The 20,731-nt window shown below is 41.9% G+C and overlaps 1 protein-coding gene across 1 annotated transcript in view; it reads left to right on the forward strand.

Moving 5' to 3' along the window:
• Window positions 1-12,274, forward strand: part of MMRN1 (multimerin 1) — a 169,076-nt gene extending 156,802 nt beyond the window's left edge. The window contains exon 8 of the mRNA XM_077277211.1: window positions 10,602-12,274. Coding sequence (XP_077133326.1) covers window positions 10,602-11,023 — 422 coding nt within the window. The 3' untranslated portion in view covers window positions 11,024-12,274. The remainder of the gene's footprint in view (window positions 1-10,601) is intronic.
• Window positions 12,275-20,731: the final 8,457 nt, after the last annotated feature.

Genomic DNA, 20,731 nt, shown 5'->3' on the forward strand with positions numbered 1-20,731 from the left:
CAAAAATGCCAGGATGACCTGCCAACGCAGAAGAATGAACCTCAGAGATGACTCTACTGGTCCAATCATCAGGAACAAACAGTTTATCAGGTGGGCAACAATCAGGTCTATCCGCCTGAAACTCCTGCAAGGCCCGCCGCAGGTCTGGAGAAACGGCTGACAATACCACTCCATCCTTAAGGATACCTGTGGGCTCAGAGTTACCAGGTGAGTCAGGCTCAAAACTCCTAGAAAGGGCATCCGCCTTAACATTCTTAGAACCCGGTAGGTATGACACCACAAAATTAAACCGAGAGAAAAATAATGACCAGCGCGCCTGTCTAGGATTCAGGCGCCTGGCGGTCTCAAGATAAATCAAATTTTTGTGGTCAGTCAATACCACCACCTGATGTCTGGCCCCCTCAAGCCAATGGCGCCACTCCTCAAAAGCCCACTTCATGGCCAAAAGCTCCCGATTCCCAACATCATAATTCCGCTCAGCGGGCGAAAATTTACGGGAAAAGAAGGCACAAGGCCTCATCACGGAGCAGTCAGAACTTTTCTGCGACAACACTGCCCCAGCTCCGATCTCAGAAGCGTCGACCTCAACCTGAAAAGGTAGAGCAACATCAGGCTGACGCAACACAGGGGCAGAGGAAAAACGGCGCTTAAGCTCCCGAAAGGCCTCCACAGCATCAGGGGACCAATCAGCAACATCAGCACCCTTCTTAGTCAAATCGGTCAATGGCTTAGCAATATCCGAAAAACCAGCAATAAATCGACGATAAAAGTTAGCAAAGCCCAAAAATTTCTGAAGACTCTTAAGAGAAGAGGGCTGCGTCCAATCACAAATAGCTTGAACCTTGACAGGATCCATTTCAATGGAAGAGGGGGAAAAAATATATCCCAAAAAGGAAATCCTCTGTACCCCAAAAACACACTTAGAACCCTTCACACACAAAGAATTAGACCGCAAAACCTGAAAAACCCTCCTGACTTGCTGGACATGAGAGTCCCAGTCATCCGAAAAAATCAGAATATCATCCAGATACACAATCATAAATTTATCCAAATAATCGCGAAAAATATCATGCATAAAGGACTGGAAAACTGACGGAGCATTAGAAAGACCAAAAGGCATCACTAAATACTCAAAGTGGCCCTCGGGCGTATTAAATGCGGTTTTCCACTCATCCCCCTGCCTGATTCGCACCAAATTATACGCCCCACGAAGGTCAATCTTAGAGAACCACTTGGCCCCCTTTATGCGAGCAAACAAATCAGTCAGCAACGGCAATGGATATTGATATTTAACAGTGATTTTATTCAAAAGCCGATAATCAATACATGGTCTCAAAGAGCCGTCTTTTTTTGACACAAAGAAAAAACCGGCTCCTAAGGGAGATGACGATGGACGAATATGTCCCTTTTCCAAGGACTCCTTTATATATTCTCGCATAGCAGCATGTTCAGGCACAGACAGATTAAATAAACGACCCTTTGGGTATTTACTACCCGGGATTAAATCTATGGCACAATCGCACTCTCGGTGCGGAGGTAACGAACCAAGCTTGGATTCTTCAAAGACGTCACGATAGTCAGACAGGAACTCAGGAATTTCAGAGGGAATAGATGATGAAATGGAAACCACAGGTACATCCCCATGAGCCCCCTTACATCCCCAGCTCAACACAGACATAGCTCTCCAGTCGAGGACTGGGTTGTGAGATTGCAGCCAAGGCAATCCTAGCACCAAATCATCATGTAGATTATACAGCACCAGAAAGCGAATAATCTCCTGGTGATCCGGATTAATACGCATAGTTACTTGTGTCCAGTATTGTGGTTTATTATTAGCCAATGGGGTGGAGTCAATCCCCTTCAGAGGAATAGGAGTCTCCAAAGGCTCTAAATCATACCCACAGCGATTGGCAAAGGACCAATCCATAAGACTCAAAGCGGCGCCAGAGTCGACATAGGCGTCCGTGGTAATAGATGACAAAGAGCAAATCAGGGTCACAGATAGAATAAACTTAGACGGTAAGGTGCAAATGGAAACAGATTTACCAAGTTTTTTAGTGCGCTTAGAGCATGCTGATATAACATGAGTAGAATCACCACAATAGAAACACAACCCATTTTTCCGTCTAAAATTCTGCCGCTCGCTTCGGGACAGAATTCTATCACACTGCATACTCTCTGGCGATTTCTCAGTGGACACCGCCAGATGGTGCACTGGTTTGCGCTCCCGCAAACGCCTATCGATCTGAATAGCCATTGTCATGGACTCATTCAGACCCGCAGGCACAGGGAACCCCAAGGCCAGAAAAAACGCATCCACATTGAGCAACGCAGGATCCCCTGGTGTCAATGAAAAAGCCCAGTCTTGAGGGTCGCCCCGGAGCAAGGAAATCACAATCCTGACCTGCTGTGCAGGGTCTCCGGCAGAGCGAGATTTCAGGGACAAAAATAATTTGCAATTATTTCGAAAATTCTGAAACCCAGATCTATTCCCCGAGAAAAATTCCGGCAAAGGAATTCTCGGCTCAGATACAGGTGCATGACAAACAAAATCTTGCAAATTTTGTACCTTCGTGGCGAGATTATTCAAACCTGCAGTTACACTCTGAAGATCCATTACAAACAGGTGGACACAGAGCCATTCAAAGGAGAGAAAAAAAAAAAATTTCAGCAGACTACTTATTTCTCTCCTTTCTCAGCCAAGGATTTTAACCCTTTAGTGGGCCGGTCAAACTGTCATGATCTCAATGGCAAGAGATCATAGCATAAGCATATATAGGAACTAGCTCTTGGAAGATGGGAACTGAGCTGACCATGAACTAAACCTAACACACAACTAGCAGTGGCCGGGTAGCATGCCTACGTTGATTCTAGATGCCCAGCACCAGCCGGAGGACTAAATAATGCTAGCAGAGGAAAATATTAGTCCTAGCTCACCTCTAGAGAAATACCCCAAAAGGAGACAGAGGCCCCCCACATGTATTGGCGGTGAATTAAGATGAAATAACAAACGTAGGATGAAAATAGGTTGAGCAAATTTGAGGTCCACTTACTACATAGCAGAAGACAGAAAGGACACTTTCATGGTCAGCTGAAAACCCTAATCAAAAACACCATCCAGAAATTACTTTAAAACTCTGGCATTAACTCATAACACCAGAGTGGCAATTCCTGTTCACAAGAGCTTTCCAGACACAGTAACGAAACTACAGCTGTGAACTGGAACCAAAATGCAAAAACAAACATGGACAAAAGTCCAACTTATCTAGTAGTTGTCTAGGAGCAGGAACAAGCACAGAGAGGCTTCTGATAACATTGTTGACCGGCAAGCAACTAACAGAGCAGCAAGATTATATAGCGACTCCCACATCTTGATGGGAACAGGTGAACAGAGAAGATGAAGACACCAGTTCAATTCCACCAGTAGCCACCGGGGGAGCCCAGAATCCAAATTCACAACAGTGCTCCATACTGTATAATGGCCACACATGATGCTCCATACTGTATAATGGCCACACATGATGCTCCATACTGTATAATGACCACACATGATGCTCCATACTGTATATTGGCCGCAAATGATACTTCGTACCGTATAATAGCCACACATAGCTACTCCTACACACGCGGCTGCGCTCCGTACACATGCGCTCCGCTCCATACACCTTGTACACACGTGGCTCCGCTCCGTACACCTCGTACACATTTAGCTCCACTCCATACACCTCATACACACACGACTCTGCTCCGTACACCTCATACACACACAGCTCCGCTCCATACACCTCATACACATTCAGCTCCGCTCCATACACCTTTTGCCTTTTGAAAAGATTTTTTATAATTTTTTCTATTTTTTCTCTGGTGCCCCCTTAGGGTCAGTGCCCTAGGCGGCCACCTAGTTCGCCTATACATTTGGGCCGGCCCTGGGCACATGTCAGCTGTTCAAAACAGCTGACATGTCCCAGCTTTGATGCGGGCTCACCACCGGAGCCCTGCATCAAAGCGGGGGATCTGACCTCGGACATACTATCCCGTCCGAGGTCAGAAAGGGGTTAAACTCTAGAAATACTAATTCCCCCTACTGGACATAAAGATATTCTTAACAATAAAACTGTAAAGCATCAGAGAATGAAATCCCCCAACTTTAATATATATATATATATATATATATATATATATATATATATATATATATATATATATATATATATATATTGGAATTTCAGCCTTTTTTCTCCTTTCTAATAAGACTTTTGAATCAGATTGCACAAGATTATGTTATCTGTAATGATGGAGAAGCTTAAGTAGACACACTATGAAAACAAGTCTTGAATGAAGACTAAATATAGTTGCTTCTTTTTTTATTGTAGATGTATCAGAGCAGTAGAAAAATGGTTGCAGGGGTAGGCGCAGCCTTTACCACTTCCCATTTATCATTAAGGGATTTTATCTCCTGTTATTACAACTGATACAGGTCCTGTAAGCATTCTACTCATTGAATGATACCGCTTTTCCCAGTGGGCATTGCAAAGGCCCTTCTAGTTTTCAATGCAATTGTAAAAGCACAATTGGACTTTATTTTTATAGTGATTCAGGATAGAAAGACAATACAGGAACAATGGCAGTCCCACGAATAGCATTGTTATTAGAGACATAGCAGGGTGCATTTTTATGCTAAATTCAACGCTTGTGAGTTATCAAAAAAATTATAGCAATAACAGGACTGCAGCCGGTTCTTTGCCGTATCTACATAAGGGTTTGTAATGCAATTGGCATTGTCCCTTTAATAATATGATCTTATTTTCAATGGGTTTTATTGATTAAAAATAAAAACAGAAATAAAACCAATAGCAATTATATAAAAGTCTATGTGACTTCCATCAGGTTTTTATGTGCCTAGGACACCACTATCCCTTTCTGAAGTTAGTAGAGAATACCATATCAATAACGGTATAATGTTGCTACATCTTTTTAGGTTCTAGTGATGGTTCTATTGTAGTTTTATTCAATGTTTAAGTTATTCTGAGCAAAGCCAGTCAAAATCAGTAAATATCATAGTTTTGTCAAGTTACAAATAACAGAATGGATGTATTTAAGCCCATGCTTCAGCCCCTTTATTGGCTGATCTCCAGAAGTGTTTAAATATGATAATGATCCTTCATTTTAGTTATTATTATATTATGTCTGCTGCATCTTGATCACTAAAACTGGCAGGAATAAATCTAATTATGACTAGCTCTATTCTTTCTCAGCACTGACACTTATGCTCAGCACTTTTGAGAGAGATTTTTAAATGTGTAATCCAATTTTCAGTGACTGGAAAGGCAGAGAGGTTAGCTATCATTCCAAGGTGACATACTGATTTACTAAAATAAAGTTCTAGGTGAGCCAGAAAGTCTTGTTTTACCCATCACAAGGACAATCATCATGTAATACTGTTTCTTATTTTTAATATGTTTTTTTTAATCTCTTTGCAAATAAAGTAAAAACATTATTGCATCTTTAAATTAAGCCTAGTTATTAATTAAAGGAGTTGTCTTGTGGTAGTAGTAGGATAGGCTATAAATATAAAATCCTGGAATCCCCGAACAACCACCACCACTGCCATTGATCAGCTGGTACAGTCATATGAAAAAGTTTGGGCACCCCTATTAATCTTAAGCTTAATGTTTTATAAAAATTGTTTTTTTTGCAACAGCTATTTCAGTTTCATATATCTAATAACTGTTGGACACAGTAATGTTTCTGCCTTGAAATGAGGTTTATTGTACTAACAGAAAATGTGTAATCTGCATTCAAACAAAATTTGACAGGTGCATAAGTATGGGCACCCTTATCATTTTCTTGTTTAAAATACTTCAACCTACTTTTTACTGACTTACTAAAGCACTTCTTTTGGTTTCGTATCCTCATTGAGCTTTGAACTTCATAGCCAGGTGTATGCAATCATGAGAAAAGCTACTTAAAGTGGCCACTTGCAAGTTGTTCTCCTGTTTGAATCTCCTCTGACGAGTGGCATCATGGGCTCCTCAAAACAACTGTCAAATGATCTGAAAACAAAGATTATTCAACATAGTTGTTCAGGGGAAGGATACAAAAAGCTGTCTCAGAGATTTAACCTATCAATTTCCACTGTGAGGAACATAGTAAGGAAATGGAAGAACACAGGTACAGTTCTTGTTAAGGCCAGAAGTAGCAGGCCAAGAAAAACATCAGAAAGGCAGAGAAGAAGAATGGTGAGATCAGTCAAGGACAATCCTCAGACCACCTCCAGAGAGCTGCAGCATCAACTTGCTGCAGATGGTGTCACTGTGCATCGGTCAACTATACAACGCACTGTGTTTTTTTGCCGCCATGCATAACGCCTTTTTGTATGACCAAACAACTCAATCTTGGTTTCATCAGTCCACAGGACCTTCTTCCAAAAAGAAATTGGCTTCTCCAAATGTGCTTTTGCATACCTCAGCCGACTGTTTGTGGCGTGCTTGCAGAAACGGCTTCTTTCGCATCACTCTCCCATACAGCTTCTCCTTGTGCAAAGTGCGTTGTATAGTTGACCGATGCACAGTGACACCATCTGCAGCAAGTTGATGCTGCAGCTCTCTGGAGGTGGTCTGAGGATTGTCCTTGACTGATCTCACCATTCTTCTTCTCTGCCTTTCTGATGTTTTTCTTGGCCTGTCACTTCTGACCTTAACAAGAACTGTACCTGTGTTCTTCCATTCCCTTATTATGTTCCTCACAGTGGAAATTGACAGGTTAAATCTCTGAGACAGCTTTTTGTATCATTCCCCTGAACAACTATGTTGAATAATCTTTGTTTTCAGATCATTTGACAGTTGTTTTGAGGAGCCCATGATGCCACTCGTCAGAGGAGATTCAAACAGGAGAACAACTTGCAAGTGGCCACTTTAAGTAGCTTTTCTCATGATTGCATACACCTGGCTATGAAGTTCAAAGCTCAATGAGGTTACAAAACCAAAAAAAGTGCTTTAGTAAGTCAGTAAAAAGTAGGTAGGAGTATTTAAAACAAGAAAATGATAAGGGTGCCCATACTTATGCACCTGTCAAATTTTGTTTGAATGCAGATTGCACATTTTCTGTTAGCACAATAAACCTCATTTCAAGGCAGAAACATTACTGTGTCCAACAGTTATTAGATATATGAAACTGAAATAGCTGTTGCAAAAAAAACTATTTTTATAAAACATTAAGCTTAAGATTAATAGGGGTGCCCAAACTTTTTCATATGACTGTATCTGCTACAACAGTGGCTGAATGTAAGCAATATACACAGCAGACACCATATCTCCATAACTAACTTCCACGTACTGCGGTTTATCTCCTACTACTCCCATTTTTATGGATGGTAAAAATTGATTGTATTGTATGGTCCAGCCATCAATATAATAAATAGGGCATTAAATTCTGTGCCTCAACACATCCAATAATCCGCCACAATCAGAACCTTCAGATGGAACTTGAAAACCCACCTCTTCAGGAAGCCTTACAAAGCTGCAATAACCCTGACACCACTTTACCACCACCAAAACCTTCCGCAACCCCCTACCCTACTGTTTACTTTCTCTGCCAGGGCAGGGCTCTCCCCTTTGTCATTGTTAGTTTGTTGACTGTGTTTTATATTTGTATCCTGCCTGCAACCCCCTCTTATATACAGCACCATGGAATCGATGGTGCTCTAAAAATAAATAATAATTAAAATAACACTGCATGACCCAATCACTAGCCAGTATCTGCACAAGTACAGATATAGAATGCTATTAAGTACATGGAGGGTGTGTAAAGGGATGCTACAAGGGAACAGATTTGTAAGAACATTTTGGAAGGGCAAAACTGGAATAGTTATATAAGTGAGGTGAGACAATAGGCCAGTCTAAAGAAGTGCAGTTTTAGTGAACTCTAAAAACTGTGGGTATTGGGAATTAATCAAATTGTCCTTGGTAGTACATTCCAGCGAATTGGCACAGCACTTGAAATCTCTTGGAGATGGGAGTGGGAGGTTTGGATTATTGAAGATGCTAGTGTTAGGTCATTATCAGACTGGAGGGCACAGGTGGGTTGGTAGACAGAGATCAGGGAGGAGATGTAGGGTGGTGCCAAACTGTGGACACCTTTGTGGGTGAGAGTGATAAGTTTATATTGGACTCTGTAGCGGAAGGGCAACCAGTGAAATGACTGGCATAGAGTTGAAACAGTGGTGTAGTGGTTGAAAATGAAAAAGGATCCTGGCTGCTGCATTCAGGATGGACTGGATAGGTGAGAGTTTAGTAAGAAGGAGACCGATTAGTAGAGAATTGTAATAGTCCAGGGGACCTAGAACTGAGTCCTGAGGAACTACAACAGTAAGGCCATGTGCACACGTTCAGGATTGTTAGCGTTTTTTTTGCGTTTTTTCGCTATAAAAACGTGATAAAAACGCGAAAAAAAACGCTTACATAAGCCTCCTATTATTTACAGGGTATTCCGCATTTTTTGTGCAAATGTTGCGATTTTTTCCGCGAAAAAATCGCATAGCGGAAAAAAAAGCAACATGTTCATTAAAAATGCGGAATTGCAGGGATTCCGCACACCTAGGGGTCCATTGATCTGCTTACTTCCCGCACGGGGCTGTGCACACCATGCGGGAAGTAAGCAGATTATATGCGGTTGGTACCCAGGGTGGAGGAGAGGAGACTCTCCTCCACGCACTGGGCACCATATAAGTGGTCAAAAAATAAGAAATAAAATAATAAACAGTCCTATACTCACCCTCGATGTATTCCCGCCTCCTCGCACGCTGCCGTTCGGTTCCTGTAGCTGGTGTGCGCTGAAGGACCTCGCCGAATGACGTCACTGTCCTGTGATTGGTCGTGAGCGGTCATGTGACCGCTCACGTGACCGTGACGTCACGGGAGGTCCTGTGCGCACAGACCAGCTAGAAGAGGAGCCGGACGGCCGCTGAGGAGATGTCTGGGTGAGTATAAGCATTTTTTTTATTTTTTTTATTATTTTTAAACATTCTATCTTTTACTATAGATGCTGCATAAGCTGCATCTATAGTAAAAAGTTGGTCACACTTGTCAAACGCTATGTTTGACAAGTGTGACCAACCTGTCAGTCAGTTTTCCAAGCGATGCTACAGATCGCTTGGAAAACTTTAGCATTCTGCAAGCTAATTACGCTTGCAGAATGCTAAAAAAACGCGAAAAAAACGGAAAAAAAACGCAAAAAAAAAAATGCGGATTTCTTGCAGAAAATTTCCGGTTTTCTTCAGGAATTTTCTGCAAGAAATCCGCAACGTGTGCACATACCCTAAGGGTAAGAGGATCAAAAGATACAGTGAAGGAGAAGTCAGAGAGATAAGACTAGAGCCAAGCGAGACCAGTATCTTTGAGGCAGAATGATACGAGCATAGTGAGGAGGTGCTGATGGTCCACAGTGTTGAATGCTACGAAGAGATTCAGGAGAATCAGCAGGGATTAGTGACCGATAGATTTAGCTTTTAGTAGATCATTATAGTCTTTAGTAAGGGCAGTTTCAGTAGAGTCTAAAGAGTGGAAATAGGATTGTAAAGGGTCATGAAGAGAGTTATCTGAGAGGTAGCAGATTAGACGGGAGTGGACCAAACCTTCCAGAATGTTAGTAGTGAAGTGCAGTTTAGAGACAGGTCTGTAGTTAGAAGTGCAGTTCTTGATGAGGGATTTTTTCAAGTAATGGATGTATACTGGCACGTTTGAAGGAGAAGGTTGATACAATCTTCTGCAGTGTTTATTTAGGTCACGGCCATTGAAGGTGGTTAGTGCAAATTGAACTGTAAATTATTTAGATTCGCCAGCTTCAGCAAATTCCTAAAATGCAATATAAATTCGATTTGATAGCAGTATTTTTCCAACCCAAAAAGGTGATGAGGTAGATTTAAAAAGTACTGGAGGAAAAACATGGAGCAGATTCCAACAGCAGCTAATCAACTTTCTACATTAATTTTCCAAATGTCATCTGAAGAATTAAATCTGAAAATCTATTTCAGTGTAATTCATAAATATACCCTTATTGCTTCCAATTTTGCTGAAGCTGAACAAAGAAATACTAGAAAAATAGTATACACAGGGTTGTATTGACAATGGCTATCAAGAAAAAAACCCCAATAAAGACTTATAAAAGTTATAACCATTAATGAAAAATTTATTAAAAAGGGATAAACAACATTAAGTGACACACACCATACAAATAGTGCACACTTCGTCCACTCTATAGATAGTCCCTGACCCGTACATTTACCTACCTATGGAGGCTGGCACACTATAAAGTATATACGAGAATGGCGCCCCCGCTCAATGATGGCTGACCCTCCTGTCCTAGATAGCCCTAATGAAAAGTGGTGGATGCACAAGTCTCATATCATTCAGGAACCTAAGGACAGTGTCAGATTGATGGGAACAGTCAGAAAAGAAAATAGATTTATATGTATAAGGTCAGTTAAAAGGTGACCCGCCATGCCAGATGATGAAAGCTGGAAGCTGAAAAATAAAGATTTAAAATTCTGATCTGATTTATTCGAGAAGAGTTTCTCAATAATTAAATATGTATTTGTTTTACAGATTTCTCAAAAGGCTCATACCGGTATGCACCAATGGTGGCATTTTCAGCCTCTCACACATATGGAATGACATCTCCTGGGCCAATTAGATTTAACAATTTGTATGTAAATTATGGCTCATCATATGCACCCAACACTGGAAAGTTTCTTGTGCCATACCTTGGAGTGTATGTCTTTAAATTTACTATTGAATCATACAGTCATCGCGTTTCTGGTTATTTAGTGGTAGATGGGGTTGACAAGATTGCATTTCAGTCTGAAAATATTAACAGTAGCATGTACAGTGATAGGATGGTGACAGGGGATGCTTTATTAGAATTGAATTATGGTCAGGAAGTATGGCTCAGGCTAACATCGGGCTCCATTCCAGCACAGTACCCACCTGTTACAACATTTAGTGGATACCTGTTATACCGCACATAAAGTTGGTTACAGTAGGCTTACCCGTGACCAATCTGTAAATATATTACGTATTTTTGGCTCTTAATACAAGCCTTAAAATCAGAATGCAAGTTAATATTGATCTTGTGCCTTAGTTGCAGGATTTTCTGGTCTGTAAACTGAAATGTTAGAAACCTAATCATTCTAGTAGGTCAATTTAAAACAAACATTTGCAGTTTTTTTAAGTCACTTCTCTTTTGTCTCATGGCAATCCTTGATGTTTTTGTACCAAATTCATCAAAAGGTGTATGCAGTTCATAAAATTTGTTCAAAGAAAAAAATTGTTTTTACTTTTGTCTTTAATGTTTTTTTGCAACTCAAAAAGCTAAGTGTTTCACAAAATTGGCTCAAAATAACTTACATACATAAAATAATTTTAGGAAGGTGGAAACATCTTGAAAACCTAAACTTTGCCCACAATCGAGAACATAAAAAAACAGGTGAACATCTATAAAATATGCTTTAAAAAAAATGCAAATTAAAAGAAGGCACAAATGAAAACAGCAGAAAAGCACTAAAACTAGATAAAAAAGGCACAAATGTAATAATTAATTGGGTTAATGTATCATTTTAACTTGATATTAAGGGTAGGTGCACACCGTCAGTAAGCGCTGCAAGTTGGACGCTGCGTATATCCTCAGCATCCAACCCACGACGTCCAGATGTTACAGCGTATTGGAAGGGTTTTCAAGAAATCCCATGCCCACTATGCGTGCACCGACACAATTGTGTTGTGGCCCCAACAGGATTTTTGTGAAGTTATTCTGTATTTTTGATGGCAAGTACAGCACAGACTGTAACTATATTCTTGACAATAAAAAACTGCAAACCCTGAAACAACCCACCAGATAATGAGGACTGCTACTGATAGTTTGGTTCCACTGGATGATGAATCCTTTACTGTGTGAACAAAGCTTATAGTTGTTTTTAGATTGATTGTTGCTTTCTGAAAACACAATAATGAACAAGGGCTGCATTTAATGGTCAGGGACTTGGGCAAAAAGCTAGGAGTTATAATGAAATTACTGATAAGGGTACTATACAAAACTAATCAGAACTTTTATTAATAAATATTGGTGAAAAAATAAATAGATTTATAAAATGGTGGTTCTAATTGTGGTGACTGGACCTAGAATGCAAAGATGTATGCATACAGTACAGACCCAAAGTTTGGACACACCTACTCATTTAAAGATTTTTCTGTATTTTCATGACTATGAACATTGTACATTCACACTGAAGGCATCAAAACTATGAATTAACACATGTGGAATTATATACTTAACAAAAAAGTGTGAAACAACTGAAAATATGTCTTATATTCTAGGTTCTTCAAAGTAGCCACCTTTTGCTTTGATGACTGCTTTGCACACTCTTGGCATTCTCTTGATGAGCTTCAAGAGGTAGTCATCGGGAATGGTCTTCCAACAATCTTGAAGGAGTTCCCAGAGATGCTTAGCACTTGTTGGCCCTTTTACCTTCACTCTGCGGTCCAGCTCACCCCAAACCATCTCGATTGGGATCAGGTCTGGTGACAGTGGAGGCCAGGTCATCTGGCGTAGCACCCCATCACTCTCCTTCTTGGTCAAAAAGCCCTTACACAGCCTGGAGGTGTGTTTGGAGTCATTGTCCCATTGAAAAATAAATGATGGTCCAACTAAATGCAAACCGGATGGAATAGCATGCCGCTGCAAGATGCTGTGGTAGCGATGCTGGTTCAGTATGACTTCAATTTTGAATAAATCCCCAACAGTGTCACAGCAAAGCACCCCCACACCATCACACCTCCTTCTTCATGCTTCATGATGGGAACCAGGAATGTAGAGTCCATCCATTCCCCTTTACTGCGTTGCACAAAGATACGGTGGTTGGAACCAAAAATCTCAAATTTGGACTCATCAGACCAAAGCACAGATTTCCACTGGTCTGATGTCCATTCCTTGTGTTCTTTAGCCCAAACAAGTTTCTTCTATTTGTTGCCTGTCCTTACCAGTAGTTTCCCAGCAGCTATTTTACCATGAAGGCCTGCTGCACAAAGTCTCCTCTTCACAGTTGTTGTAGAGATGTGTCTGCTGCTAGAACTCTGTGTGGCATTGACCTGGTCTCTAATCTGAGCTGCTGTTAACCTGCGATTTCTGAGGCTGGTGACTCGGATAAACTTATCCTCAGAAGCAGAGGTGACTCATGGTCTTCCTTTCCTGGGGCGGTCCTCATGTGAGCCAGTTTCTTTGTAGCGCTTGATGGTTTTTGCCACTGCACTTGGGGACACTTTCAAAGTTTTCCCAATTTTTTGAACTGACTGACCTTCATTTCTTAAACTAATGATGGCTACTCGTTTTTCTTTACTTAGCTGCTTTTTTCTTGCCATAATACAAATTCTAACAGTCTATTCGGTAGGACTATCAGCTGTGTATCCACCAGACTTCTGCACAACACAACTGATGGTCCCAATTTCATTTATAAGGCAAGAAATCTCTCTTATTAAACCTGACAGGGCACACCTGTGAAGTGGAAACCATTACCGGTGACTACCTCTTGAAGCTCATCAAGAGAATGCCAAGAGTGTGCAAAGCAGTCATCAAAGCAAAAGGTGGCTACTTTGAAGAACCAAGAATATAAGACATATTTTCAGTTGTTTCACACTTTTTTGTTAAGTATATAATTCCACATGTGTTAATTCATAGTTTAGATGCCTTCAGTGTGAATGCACAATTTTCATGGTCATGAAAATACAGAAAAATCTTTAGATGAGAAGGTGTGTCCAAACTTTTGGTCTGTACTGTATCTATGCCACTATGAATTCATACAATACATACTAATAATATGTTTACTTTATGCATGAAGTGTATGTAAAAATACAATAACATTGTTGTGCATGTACTATGTCAAATTTTCCAAAGGAGTGACTGAAATAAATAAATTGTATAAAATTAAGTTTCCAGAATATGTTTTATTTGTTACAATCACGATGTCTATTCTTGGAATTGGAGCCCTATAAGCTGGATTACCCACCTCTTTAATATACAGCATTGGATTCCAGAGGTATGCAGCCAACCAGAGGAGCGAGTCACAGACACTGGGAGGTGTACATTATCCCAGCCGTACTTAATTTTGAGTTGTGCCTAAATCTAGTGAAAAGTTGCCAAATGCCCTCCTAACTCAATAAATCCAGAGTTCAAAAACTTCATTGCCATTAATGTGTGCATGAAAACTGTGCACGGGAACTACATGCAAGGCTTACCTTACAAAGCACAATACCTGCCTAATTACATCACACCAACTGCAAAGTATAGTGGATGGATAATTCTTTCATCTGCATTGAATCATTCATGAGACACCAACCTCAGAAACAGGGTCCCCATTCTCCTTTTTTGAGTTTTGGATAATTTGATGCCTAGGGATCAGCCGTAATGTATGATAAAACCTGGCATTAAGTTCCTGATTCATCAAAGTGATTTCTCCACAATTGCTTTGAAAAGCCACAGCATTTTGTGCATCACAGAGTTGAGCAAAAAATATTGTGACTTTTGGCATTTTCACTTCAGTTTCGCTCAGCTTTGCCAAAATGGGCAGATCTGGGGCAAAACTGGGCACTATAAGGGTGTGATGCCACAGGGGACTTCATGTTCAACTGTCTTGCATGGCCACCATGGGAAAGATGAAGTGTTTAAGTGTTTCACAATACTAATTCAAATTAGTGGGTTTATGTGTGTAATGCAGAGTAAGCCATACAGAATAAGAAGTGCTTTATATCTACTCTGCACACAAAAAATAAGGATTCTGACCTTTACACTTATCTTTATTAACTCATAATTATCTAAAATTATTTATTACAATGGATTTTCTTTATTAGAGAACTCCTTTAACCCCTTCATGACCCAGCCTATTTTGTCCTTAATGACCTTGCCGTTTTTTGCAATTCTGACCAGTGTCCCTTTATGAGGTAATAACTCGGGAACGCTTCAACGGATCGTAGGGATTCTGAGATTGTTTTTTCGTGACATATTGGGCTTCATGTTAGTGGTAAATTTAGGTCGATAATTTCTGCGTTTATTTGTGAAAAAAATTGAAATTTGGCGAAAATTTTGAAAATTTTGCAATTTTCACATTTTGAATTTTTATTCTGTTAAACCAGAGAGTTATGTGACACAAAATAGTTAATAAATAACATTTCCCAGATGTCTACTTTACATCAGCACAATTTTGGAAACAACATTTTTTTTTGCTAGGAAATTATAAGGGTTAAAATTTGACCAGTGATTTCTCATTTTTACAACAAAATTTACAAAACCATTTTTTTTAGGGACCACCTCACATTTGAAGTCAATTTGAGGGTTCTATATGGCTGAAAATACCCAAAAGTGACACCATTCTAAAAACTGCACCCCTCAAGGTGCTCAAAACCACATTCAAGAAGTTTATTAACCCTTTAGGTGTTTCACAGCAGCAGAAGCAACATGGAAGGAAAAAATGAACATTTAACTTTTTAGTCACAAAAATGATATTTTAGCAACAATTTTTTAATTTTCCCAAGGGTAAAAGGAGAAACTGGACCTCGAAAGTTGTTGTCCAATTTGTTCTGAGTACGCTGATACCTCATATGTGGGGGTAAACCACTGTTTGGGCGCACGGCAGAATTCGGAAGGGAAGGAGCGCCATTTGACTTTTTGAATGAAAAATTGGCTCCAATCTTTAGCGGACACCATGTCGCGTTTGGAGAGCCCCCGTGTGCCTAAACATTGGAGGTCCCCCACAAGTGACCCCATTTTGGAAACTAGACGCCCCAAGGAACTTATCTAGATGCATAGTGAGCACTTTAAACCCCCAGGTGCTTCACAAATTGATCCGTAAAAATGAAAAAGTACTTTTTTTTCACAAAAAAATTATTTTAGCCTCAATTTTTTAATTTGCACATGGGCAACAGGATAAAATGGATCCTAAAATTTGTTGGGCAAATTCTCCTGAGTACACTGATACCTCACATGTGGGGGTAAACCACTGTTTGGGCACATGGTAAGTCTCGGAATGGAAGGAGCGCCATTTGACTTTTTGAATGAAAAATTATCTCCATCGTTAGCGGACACCATGTCGCGTTTGGAGAGCCCCTGTGTGCCTAAACATTGGAGCTTCCCCACAAGTGACCCCATTTTGGAAAGGAGACCCCCCAAGGAACTTATCTAGATGCATAGTGAGCACTTTAAACCCTCAGGTGCTTCACAAATTGATCCGTAAAAATGAAAAAGTACTTTTTTTTCACAAAAAAATTATTTTAGCCTCAATTTTTTAATTTTCACATGGGCGACAGGATAAAATGGATCCTAAAATTTTTTGGGCAATTTTTCCTGAGTACGCCGATACCTCATATGTGGGGGTAAACCACTGTTTGGGCGCATGGCAAGGCTCGGAAGGGAAGACGCGCCATTTGACTTTTTGAATGGAAAAGTAGCTCCAATCGTTAGCGGACACCATGTCGCGTTTGGAGAGCCCCTGTGTGCCTAAACATTGGAGCTCCCCCACAAGTGACCCCATTTTGGAAACTAGACCCCCCAAGGAACTTATCTAGATGCATAGTGAGCACTTTAAACCAACAAGTGCTTCACAGAAGTTTATAACGCAGAGCCGTGAAAATAAAAAATAATTTTTCTTTCCTCAAAAATGATTTTTAGCCCAGAATTTTTTATTTTCCCAAGGGTAACAGGAGAAATTGGACCCCAAATGTTGTTGTCCAGTTTGTCCTGAGTACGATGATACCCCATATGTGGGGGTAAACCACTGTTTGGGTGCACAGCAGGGCTTGGAAGGGAAGGCATGCCATTTGGCTTTTTGAATGGAAAATTAGCTCCAATCATTAGCGGACACCATGTCGCGTTTGGAGAGCCCCTGTGTGCCTAAACATTGGAGCTTCCCCATAAGTGACCCCATTTTGGAAACTAGACCTCCCAAGGAACTAATCTAGATGTGTGGTGAGCACTTTGAACCCCCAAGTGCTTCACAGAAGTTTATAACGCAGAGCCATGAAAATAAAAAATAATTTTTCTTTCCTCAAAAAATTTTTTTTAGCCCTGATTTTTTTTATTTTCCCAAGGGTATCAGGAGAAATTTGACCCCAAAAGTTGTTGTCCAGTTTCTCCTGAGTACGGTGATACCCCATATGTGGGGGTAAACCACTGTTTGGGCACATGCCGGAGCTCGGAAGTGAAGTAGTGACGTTTTGAAATGCAGACTTTGATGGAATGCTCTGCGGGCATCACGTTGCGTTTGCAGAGCCCCTGATGTGCCTAAACAGTAGAAACTCCCCACAAGTGACCCCATTTTGGAAACTAAACCCCCACGGGAACTTATCTAGATGTGTGGTGAGCACTTTGAACCCCCAAGTGCTTCACAGAAGTTTATAACGCAGAGCCGTGAAAATAAAAAATCATTTTTCTTTCCTCAAAAATAATTTTTTAGCCCGCAATTTTTTATTTTCCCAAGGGTTACAGGAGAAATTGGACCCCAAAAGTTGTTGATCAGTTTCTCCTGAGTACGCTGGTACCCCATATGTGGGGGTAAAGCACTATTTGGGCACACGTCGGGGCTCGGAAGGGAGAGAGCACCATTTTACTTTTTCAACGCAAGATTGGCTGGAATCAATGGTGGCGCCGTGTCGCGTTTGGAGACCCCCTGATGTGCCTAAAAAGTGGAAACCCCTCAATTCTAACTCCAACACTAACCCCAACACACCCCTAACTCTAATCCCAACCCTAACCACAACCCTAACCCCAACACACCCCTAACCCTAGTCTTACCCCTAATTCCAACTCTAAGGCTATGTGCTCACGTTGCGGATTTGTGTGGATTTTTCCGCAGTTTTTGAAAAATCTGCAGGTAAAACGCACTGCGCTTTACCTGCGGATTTACCGCGGATTTCCAGTGTTTTTTGTGTGGATTTCACTTGCGGATTCCTATTATGGAGCAGGTGTAAAATGCTGCGGAATTGCACAAAGAATTGACATGCTGCGGAAAATACAACGCAGCGTTTCCGCACTGTATTTTCCGCACCATGGGCACAGCGGATTTGGTTTTCCATAGGTTTACGTGGTACTGTAAACGTGATGGAAAACTGATACGAATCCGCAGCGACCAATCCGCTGCGGATCCGCAGCCAAATCCGCACCGTGTGCACATAGCCTAATTCTAACCCTAATTCCAACCCTAACCCTAATTCTAACCCTAATTCTAACCCTAGCCCTAAGTGCAACCCTAGCCCTAAGTGCAACCCTAGCCCTAAGTGCAACCCTAGCCCTAAGTGCAACCCTAAGTGCAACCCTAAGTGCAACCCTAGCCCTAAGTGCAACCCAAAGTGCAACCCTAAGTGCAACCCTGGCCCTAAGTGCAACCCTAAGTGCAACCCTAAGTGCAACCCTAGCCCTAAGTGCAACCCTAAGTGCAACCCTAAGTGCAACCCTAGCCCTAAGTGCAACCCTAAGTGCAACCCTAAGTGCAACCCTAGCCCTAAGTGCAACCCTAAGTGCAACCCTAAGTGCAACCCTAGCCCTAAGTGCAACCCTAAGTGCAACCCTAAGTGCAACCCTACCCCTAACCCTACCCCTAACCGTACCCCTAACCGTACCCCTAACCCTACCCCTAACCCTAACCCTAATGGAAAAACAAAAATAATTATATTTTCTGTATTTTATTATTGTCCCTACCTATGGGGGTGATAAAGGGGGTGATTTATTTACTATTTTTTTTATTTTGATCGCTGTGATAGAACTTATCACAGCGACCAAAATGTGCAGGAACGAATCTGCCGGCTGGCAGATTCGGCAGGCGCACTGCGCATGCGCCCGCCATTTTCCAAGATGGCGGCGCCCATGAAGCAGACGGCCGGACACCGGGAGGGACATCAGAGCTAGGTAAGTATGGGGGGGTGGGACCGGAACACGGGGGGGGGGGATCGGAGGACCTGGGGAGCGGACAGGAGGACCGGGGGAGCCGACAGGAGGGAGGAGGGGAGCGGAACGGAGATCGGGGCAAAAAGGACGACTGGGGAGGCGATCGGTGGGGTGGGGTGGGGGCAGATCGGGGTCTCCAGCCATGGCAGATGCTATTGCAGCATCGGCCATGGCTGGATTGTAATATTTCACCATTTTCATAGGTGAAATATTACAAATCGCTCTGATTGGCAGTTTCACTTTCAACAGCCAATCAGAGCGATCGTAGCCACGGGGGGGTGAAGCCACCCCCCCTGGGCTGAAGTACCACTCCCCCTGTCTCTGCAGATCAGGTAAAATGGGAGTTAACCCCTTCACCCGATCTGCAGGGACGCGATCATTCTGTGACACAGCATATGCGTCACAGGTCGGATTGGCACCGACTTTCATGACGCATACGCTGTGTCACAGGTCGGGAAGGGGTTAACTAGAAAATAAAGACATCTAAAATAAATAATAAAAATGTCAAGTGTCAATTTGTCTTTAACTAAGAATACTAGTATGAAAGAATACCAGCATATAAAATAGATACCACTGCAAAAATTATTGTTTTCTAGAGATGAGCAGATGTCTTGAAATTTGAATTTCCCCCCAAAATAGAATTTTTGACAAATAAATTCATGTGGATCTCAATACTGGAAAGATTTTAAATGCTCTGAAAATACAAATAGAGGACAGGAGAAACCATAAGAACTTATACTTTACGGGGAGAGAAAGAGAATCCTGCTGACCAAAAACCTTACACTTTACAGGAGAGTGAGAGAACTGCACTGACAATAAAAACTTACAATCTACAGGAGAGAAAGACAGAGAGCCACGCTGACCAAAAGAGCTTACGCTTATGCAGCGCCCCAGAGTCCTGGTCGTTGCAGTACTGACGCTCCGCCGCTAAGGGGAGTGATAGTACGTCTGATGGCACTTAAGGAGTTCACCTGACCAGGTATCACAGTCACACTTTAAACTTCACATTCTGGCCACCAGGGGGAGCAAAGGGTTCTATCTTCTATGTATTAGGCCACTCCTCACAATCTGGTAAAACTGGGGGCTGGATAGGAAGTTAGTCAGAAGCTGACTGGGTTGGATCCAGGCAACATCCTGTGGCAGAGGGTGTTGCAGGGGAAGATTTAGGGGGGTCTCTGTCAGGGGTGGGATCCTGACAGTGGACTAGCGAACAGAACAGAACATTACGGAGCCGCGCCTGCACTCGAATGCGGTGGCATCCTAAGAAAGGAAAAGAAGCGAGGTTTACTGTGAAGTGAGAAACGAGATTGCAGCAAAAAGGAGATAAAGCCAGTAGGAGTCGTGCCGTAAGATCAAGGCAACATCCTACTGAGGCACGTAGCCGGTGGCCGGAACGCCGAGGAAGTATTAGGCTCCAAGCAATACTTCAAACAGTGGCAGGACAGTTAATTTTAGGTTGGCTGTCTCACCTAAATCACCTAAGCAGACATAGGGGGCAATTGTGGGAGAGGGGCGACACTAGGGTCCCGGAAGAACTCCAGGCCTACCCGTCATACGGGTGCGTCCTATCCATATCATCTGGGGGACGGAGAAGAACATCAGAACAGATACGAGTTGTGAGAGAAGATCATGAGAAACAGACACAACAGTTGTGTGGACTATCCTGTGGTGCTCAGCAGGGAGGTACTACAACACACAGGCACTAGAAGGTAGGCACTGATTTCCACCTGCAAAGGAAGCTCTGGATGTGCCT

This window comes from Ranitomeya variabilis, chromosome 1, assembly GCF_051348905.1.
Source record: "Ranitomeya variabilis isolate aRanVar5 chromosome 1, aRanVar5.hap1, whole genome shotgun sequence".
Taxonomy (NCBI): Eukaryota; Metazoa; Chordata; class Amphibia; order Anura; family Dendrobatidae; genus Ranitomeya; species Ranitomeya variabilis.